Source organism: Heteronotia binoei, chromosome 15 (genome assembly GCF_032191835.1).
Source record: "Heteronotia binoei isolate CCM8104 ecotype False Entrance Well chromosome 15, APGP_CSIRO_Hbin_v1, whole genome shotgun sequence".
In the NCBI taxonomy this organism is placed as follows: Eukaryota; Metazoa; Chordata; class Lepidosauria; order Squamata; family Gekkonidae; genus Heteronotia; species Heteronotia binoei.
The window spans coordinates 19,579,013-19,586,858 of NC_083237.1; the positions used below are offsets into that span (position 1 = coordinate 19,579,013).

General features: G+C 48.7%; 1 protein-coding gene and 2 non-coding genes across 3 annotated transcripts; 2 read left to right on the forward strand and 1 right to left on the reverse strand.

Annotated features, from left to right (window-relative positions):
- The first annotated feature begins 1,823 nt into the window (after positions 1-1,823).
- Positions 1,824-1,895, forward strand: TRNAP-UGG (transfer RNA proline (anticodon UGG)). Its single transcript has one exon. It is a non-coding gene; the product is annotated as a tRNA-Pro (tRNA).
- Positions 1,896-2,257: 362 nt separating this feature from the next.
- TRNAT-UGU (transfer RNA threonine (anticodon UGU)) lies at positions 2,258-2,330 on the forward strand. Its single transcript has one exon. It is a non-coding gene; the product is annotated as a tRNA-Thr (tRNA).
- Positions 2,331-5,186: 2,856 nt separating this feature from the next.
- Positions 5,187-7,631, reverse strand: LOC132584014 (ribonuclease-like). Its single transcript, XM_060255783.1, has 2 exons — positions 7,562-7,631; positions 5,187-5,739 (listed from the first exon to the last, which is right to left on the reverse strand). The coding sequence occupies exon 2, from the start codon at positions 5,714-5,716 to the stop codon at positions 5,258-5,260; it is 459 nt and encodes a 152-aa protein (XP_060111766.1). The 5' UTR covers positions 5,717-5,739; positions 7,562-7,631; the 3' UTR covers positions 5,187-5,257.
- Positions 7,632-7,846: the final 215 nt, after the last annotated feature.

Sequence of the window (7,846 nt, forward strand, 5' to 3'; positions counted from 1 at the left end):
CCTTTAAGACCAATGAGTGTTAATGTTTTAAGTTTTTTTTTAAAAAAAAACTCTTTAATTGTGTTTGTGTGTGTCCTTTATACAGTTTATGTCTCTGCTACCTAATCTTAAATAGGTACACACATGGCCAAGTCCGACATGACCTGGCATGTCCCAGCCCAATATGGCCAGCCCAACAAAGTCTCATTTATGTCAGATTTGGCCCTCATAACAAATGAGTTTGACACCCCTGGCTAATTCAACATGGCCTTTTTTTTTTTTTAATGTTCTCTCCAGATATGGACACAGTCCTCCGAAGACACTTAGGAGAAGGTGACTACCTCAGGTGGAGGCCTGAGGCCTTTTCAATGATTGTTCTGGGATTGGGTTGCCAACTCTGGATTGGGAAATGCCTGGAAATTTGGGGGGGAAGCCTGGACAGGGCCAGGTTTGTGGAAGTGAAGGGACCCTTGTGGTGTATGATGTTGTAAAATCCACCCCCTCCAAAGTTGCCATTTTCTCCTGGGAAACTGATCCTTGTCATCTGAAGAGCAGTGGTAATTTCAGGAGATCTCTTTTTCTGGGAAGGCAGCTAATTAGTTGCAGAAAAAGCATAGAGAGGGGCTCATGTTTTCACATCCCTGGGAGCACTCTTCTTAATTACTGCTTTGAATACTGTGGGGCATTTCACATCCCAGACAATCACAACAGGTTCCAGGGCCGAATGCCAGTCCCTGGATAGACAGAACCCACATGGATAGAGACCAAACTCTGGAAGGTGGGAAACTATCTTTGGGAACCTCAGGAGGCCTCTCCTATTAGTGCGGTGACTCTGGGAATTGTGAGGAGCCCAGAGGCTGGGAAAGTGGTATCTGGGGGATGACACTCAAATCCAGAGTTTTCTTCTATCGGCATTTGGCAACTGATGCCTAACTGCAGAAGGCTGGCTGGCTGGTTGGCTGATCGGCTTCCTTCCTTCCTCCCGCCCTTCCTTCCTGTTTCCCACAGTGACCAACCAGCTCTTGACCAGTACCTCACCAGAAGGGACAAAGGACTCAGTCTCCCTCTGTTTAATACTCCCCCCAGCATCTGGGATTCATAGGCACACAAACTTAGACTATGGAGATTCCATTTAGGTCTATTTTATTTCTTTTAAAAGTCAGCTAAACTGGTCACATCTTGTCATCGTTAATTTTGTATGTGAATTATTCTTAGTGTGTAAAAAGATGACTTGGTCATGGTCTTGTGCTTGTTTACTTTTGAGTATATCCCCTAGAATTCAATGAATTTACTCATCTCAAAAGGCAAAATATACTAGTCATAGGAAATAGAAATGGACCTTCCACCTACAGAATGGAATCTCTTTTTGTCCGTTGTAGATTTAGTGTAGCATTGCTTGTCCATCATCAATTCAGATTTCCCTAAAGTACTCTTTTAATATTAAAAAAAATAAAATAAAATAATCCAGTTTTTGCTAGATTAAAGTTGGAGTCCAGCGACATCTTTCTGACAAGCCAAGTTTAATTCTGGGTATAAGAATGCATCCAAAAGCTTATACTCAGAATTAAACTTTGTTGGTCTTAAAGGCGCCACTGGATCCCAACCTTGTTCTGTTGCTTCGGATCCCTGGACTAAGAAGCCAGAATATCGCCCACTCAGATCTATAGTCAGGAAGGTCTTTGTAGATACGAGGATAAATGCAGAATTGGTCTCTACGCTTCCCAAAGTCTACATTCTTGCCGGTAGGTGGCGCTAAGTGTCAAACTCCAAGTAACGATTGCATAAGAGCAAAAACTAGTTTTCCAGCATCTGTAAGTATTGGCTAAAGCATGCGCTAAGCAGCTGGCTCGTTGGTCTAGGGGTATGATTCTCGCTTTGGGTGCGAGAGGTCCCGGGTTCAAATCCCGGACGAGCCCAACTTTTGCGAATTTGCTTTAAAAGCTGGCTTTAGATACTCGTCACCCGTCAATGCGCCGTCGTTAAGAATAGCGATCTTTTTGCGGAATTTAGCGCTGCAGCGATGGGAAAAATGAGCTCCCAGGAAGGCGGAGGCAAGCGGCCCTTACAGCAAAATTTATAAAAAATAAATCTAGGATAAAGATTTCTTTTAAAAATGAATGTAATATGGAAAAGACGGCGAAGTTTCTAAAAGGCGCTAGAAGAGCAATTGCAAGCAGTCTTCACTCTGAATATGATGACCAAATATTTAGTATTTTAACCAAAGAAGCTGCAGCCTCAACATTCGTAGGTTTATGGATGAAGACTGAGTCATAAGGGAGGCTCCATAGCTCAGGGGTTAGAGCACTGGTCTTGTAAACCAGGGGTCGCGAGTTCAAATCTCGCTGGGGCCTTTGTTATGTATCAGCAGATGAAGGATGGCGGGGGATTCAAATGTATGATGCACGGGGGGGTTTTCCCTCTGGTTATAATTTTCTCTCTCTCTTTGTCGCTCTAATTTTAAGCGACACCATTATATACCACGCTAGTCCACATTATTGGAATCTGATAGTTCTGAAAGCGTTGCTGATTGTTTTTGCCTATCCCTATTCGCTGCCTTCCCCCCCTCTTCCTGCTTCTGAAATGGGCAGCTTTGCATTTGCCGAGTGGGTTTTTCCCTCGTAAGTTCTGTACCGATTCTGGACTTCTGGACATCCAAGAAGGAAAGCGCAATCCAAGAGAGGATTTAATTCCCCGACGAGGAAACGTTAACGTGGAGGAATTAGAACAGTTCCGCCCCTGTGTTTTGCTTTGTTTTTATTACTTTTCGCTCTTTGTGGGGATTAGTATATTTTTTAAAAGGAACGGCATTGGAAGCTCTCTCGTCCTGGCTGTGGTCGCTTAATAGGAGGAGGAGAAAAAGACACACTGTGCATGCTCAGAGAACCTCCCTCGATTGCTTTCCCCTCGGTTGCTGCTGCTACACCTTTCAAGGCGTCGAATTACACGAAGACATTCCCCCTGACAGAATTCTGATTTTTTTTTCCCCATCCAAAGTTTTTTGGGAACTTTATTGCCTGGATATGTAGGGATGTATTATTCGAAGGGCTTCACCGTCTTGCTGTGACTACCCGGTCTCCACCTGTAGCAGTCAGAAGCGCTGCTTGGTGTGTTCGTGTTTGAGCTTCCTGTTTGGAGGAAGGACGTCCGGTTGCATTAATGATTGATTTGATTTTAGAGCGTAAAGATAAGCCTGGATTTCTCCATCGCCGTCTTTCTATTCTGAGAGGAGGAAGGAGCATGCGGAGATAGAGGAAGAGCGTGTGATTCCCTGATCTGCATTTAAGTTCCAGCCTTTTTAGCTGGTTTTTAGAAGCGAAATAGAAAGACCACAGAAAGCTATAGCAGAATCGCACCTGCAGGTGGCACTAAAGCGCAAAATCGTGCCTGCGTTTCTTTCGGGCGATTGTTTAGCTCCTTAGGCTAGCGGTGCGATTCTCGCGTAGGATGTGAGAAGTCACGGGTTTCAATCCTGCAACAAGCTCATACTTTTCAGTAAACACGTGAATCATATCCTGAGAGATCTAATCAGTTGTTAAACCAAAAGGGGGTGGTGTTTATCAACAGATTAAATTTGTCAATAGGGAAACACCCCACCCCCCGCCGTCTTGTCTGATGATTACAAACGTAGAATTTCATTTGATTTAATTAGATGGACAGTGTGGCGCAGTGGTTAAGAACGCGGGACTACTCTCTGGGTAGACCCAGCTTTAAATATCCATTTCTAATGGAGTCATGTTCTCTCTGGGCCCAAAGACCAACGGAGTTTAATTCTAGGTATAGGTTTTGCGTGCGCGCACTGTTTGTAAGGCGCTGGGAAAGCACTTCTCTCCTGTTTTCTTACATGTCCTGTTATTAGGGTTTGACTTTTAGCGCCACCTAGTGGCAAGAATTTAGACTTTTGGAAGCGTGGAGACGAAGTCTGCATTTGAACGTCGTATCTACAAGCAAAAAGTCTTTATTGACCATAGGTCAGGAGTGACCAAACTGTAGCTCGGGAGCCGCAGGTGGCTCTTTCGCACACATCGTGTGGGTCTTGAAGCCCCCACCGCCTCGTCAGCCAGATTAGAGAAGGCATTTGTCTCTTTAAATCACTTCTTCCAGCCAAGCCAGCTGGCGGCTTGGAGAAAGCATTTGAAGTTAAAGTTGCTTTCTTTCCATCTCTCTCCCCCCCATCTACTTCCTTCCTGCCTGCCTGCCTGCTCTCAAACATCTGACGTTCACGTCTTGTGGCTCTCAAACATCTGACATTTATTCTATGTCAGGGGTGGCCAACGGTAGCTCCCCAGATATTTTTTGCCTACAACTCCTATCAGCCCCAGTCATTGGCCATGCTGGCTGGGGCTGATGGGCGTTGTAGGCAAAAAACATCTGGAGACTTACCGTTGGCCACCCCTGTTCTATGTGGCTCTTATGTTAAGCAAGTTTGGCCACCCCTGCTATAGATTTAGGTGGGTAGGTAGCCAGGGTGCTGGCCTGAAGCAACAGAACAAAACTGGAGTCCAGTAGCGCCTTTCAGACCAACACAAGTTTGCCTGGGTATATGCTTTCACGTGCATGCTTATACCCAGAATTAAACTTATGCTGGTCTGAAGGGTGCCACTGGACTCCAACTTTGTTCCAGAAGAGTTAGCCTTGTTAGTCTGTTGCTGCAAAACAGTAAAGAGTCCAGTAGCACCTTTAATTTTATTGTTGTATAAGCTATTGAGAAACACAGCTCTCTGCGGATCTGACAAAGAGAGCTGTGTTTCTCGAAAGTTTGCTACAGTATAATCTGTTCGTCTTAAAGGGGCTACTGGACTCTTTACTATTTTGTAACTGTTTTGTTCTGTTGCTTCAAACCAGCAGGGTTCCCCACCTGAATCTACCTCGCAGGGTTGTGGTGAGGATCAAATCGAGAAGGGGAAAATGGTGTAAGTCCGTTTGGGTCTGCATCGGGGAGCAAAACGGTGTTAGACAGGGCTTTCTTTGTAGAAAAAAGCCCAGCAGGGACTCATTTGCATATCAGGCCACACCCCCTGACATCGCCACTGCTTCACATAGGGCTTTTTGTAGAAAAAGCTCGGCAGGACTTCATTTGCATATTAGGTCACACCACTGGCACAGAGCCAGCCGGAACTGCGTTCCTGTGCGTTCCTGCTAAAGCCCTGATGTTACAAATTACCAAACCAGACCACATGATCAGCCTCCACCAATGAAGAAAGGGAAGCGTTCCTTTTATTCGCAAGCTGGCAGTGCAACACGTGCCGTTCCTTCCCCACGAGCGAGAGAGGACGGGCGTCTAGCCGGGGATCTCGGTCTCCAAGTGCACTGGGAAGCCGCCTTCGCAGGCGATGACGATCCTTTCCACGGCGTCGGCCACCTCGTAGCGGCAGTCGGGCGCCCACGAGCCGTGCCGCAGCTTGCAGACGGTGAGCGGGAAGCGGTCGTGGCTCTGGCGCAGGTCTCCCTCGGTGGGCTCCCCGCCGGGGCCGCACACGTCGATGAGGCGCTCGGGCTGGGCGTGGACGAAGGTGTTGAGGTGCTTGCAGTGGTGCGGGCCGGCCAGGCGGCGGCGCTGCATGAGCAGGTCGCAGTAGAGGCGCCGGTCGGGGACCTCGGTGGGCGGGTGGTCGAAGTGCTCCCGCAGGAACTTCTGGTAGCTCTCCGCCCCCGCCTCCGCCGCCAGCCAGCCCGCCAGCAGCAGCAGCAGCACCAAGGGGGCGGCAGCGCCCCCTAGGCGCCGTCCCCCGCTCGCCATCGCTGGGTCCCTTCGCAAGCGGCCTGCGGGAAAGAAGGCCTGGGTCAATGGGGGCTGCTGGCGGGGTTGCCAGGTCCAATTCAAGAAAAAATCTGGGGACTTTGGGGGTGGAGCCAGCAGACACTGGGGGTGGAGCCAGGAGCAAGGGGGTGACAAGTAAATTGGACTCCAAAGGGAGTTCTGGCCATTTCGCTTAAAGGGGCCATATGCCTTTTAAATGCCTCCCTTCCATTTGGAATAACGAAGGATAGGGGCACCTTCTTTGGGGGCTCATAGAATAGGATCCCCTGGTCCAATCCTGGAGAGGCACTGGATGCTATGCTGAAAATTTGGTGCTTCTACCTCAAAAAACAGTCCTCCCAGAGCCCCAGATGATTGTGGATCAATTCCCCATTATTCCCTGTGGAAATTGGTCTCCATTAGGGAATAATGGAATGCCCAGGAGACATCCCCCCCCCCGCTTTTTGATGACTGTGCAGTGGGGGGGGGAGGGCCTCCAACCTGGGGGATCCCCTGCCCCCACCTGGGGATTGGCAACCCTAAACGAGGGGTGGGTCAGTACTCGGGTCTGCTAGGCCAAGTCCAATTCAAGAAATCTCTGGGGACTTTGGGGGTGGAGCCAGGGGACATTGGGGGAGGAGCCAGGAGCAAGGGTGTGACAAGCATAATTGAACTCCAAAGGGAGATCTGGCCATCACATTTAAAGGGGAGCACATTTCTTTTAAATGGCTTCGCTCCATTGGAAATAATGAAAGATGGGGCACCTTCTTTGGGGGATCATAGAATTGGACCCCCTGGCCCAATCTTTTTGAAACTTGGTGTTTTGAGGAGTGGCACCGGATGCTATGCTGCAAATTTGGTGCCTTTAACTAAAAAAACAAAAACCCAGCCCCTCCTCAAGCCCTAGATACCCATGGATCAATTTCCCATGGAACCCTATGGGAATTGATCTCCATAGGGAATAATGGAGTGCCCAGCAGACATTTCCCTCCCCCACCCCGTGTTCTGATGACCCTGAAATAGGGGGAGGGCCTCCAAACTGGGGGATCCCCTGCCCCTACCTGGGGATTGGTGACCCTACTGAAGGCTCTGGGGGTTGATCCAGGAGAGGGGAGGGGCCTCAGCACTGTCCTAGAGTCCACCCTTCCAAGCAGCCATTTTCTCCAGGGGAGCTGGTCTCTGCCAGCTGGAGATCAGTTGTAAAAGAAGAAGAAGATATTGGATTTATATCCTGCCCTCCACTCCAAAGAGTCTCAGAGCGGCTCACAATCTCCTTTACCTTCCTCCCCCACAACAGACACCCTGTGAGGTGGGTGGGGCTGGAGAGGGCTGTCACAGCAGCTGCCCTTTCAAGGACAACTCCTACCAGAGCTATGGCTGACCCAAGGCCATTCCAGCAGCTGCAAGTGGAGGAGTGGGGAATCAAACCCGGTTCTCCCAGATAAGAGTCCGCACACTTAACCACTACACCAAACTGACTCTCCAGGCCCCACCTGGAGGCTGACAACTCTAGGTGGATGAGGGGCATGGTCCAGGTGGGAGACATTTACCTGGCTCCTCCGGGATGCAGGTAGGGGGTGGGGGATAGAGCGGCCAGATCCAGGTCGGAGAACTCCAGGTAGGGTTTCCAGTTTTTTTTAAAAAAAAGAAAATTACTGGAGTTCTGAGGATAAGATCCTCCAAAGTGCATACAAAGTGAGTGGGGATAAATGGAATCATATCCTCCCCGATTTGTAAAATGGGGAGGACGCATCCTATCCTTTACTATTGTTACTGCTTTGCTCTCACAGTGCAAAAAACCACATTACAAAAGTACGTAAAACCCACTCTATTTCCAAAACCTACCTCTGGTTTAAGATGCTCTGGTCACTTCTGACACCATCCCTGGCGAGGAAAACAAAGAAAAGAATAATCCAGAAGAAGGGAAGTGAATACTTATAAGGGACAGGAAAGCAGAGAAACAGGAAATGCCAGTGTTTTTTCAAACCCACAGGGTGTCACTGAATACCACAGCTTTCCTCGTGTTGCCACGCTGCTCCATCATCATGAGGACTAGTGAGTTTTTCTGACAGGTGAGAACCCAGCTGGAGCCCCCAGAAATGGCAGCAAACATGGGCTGAACGTTATTGG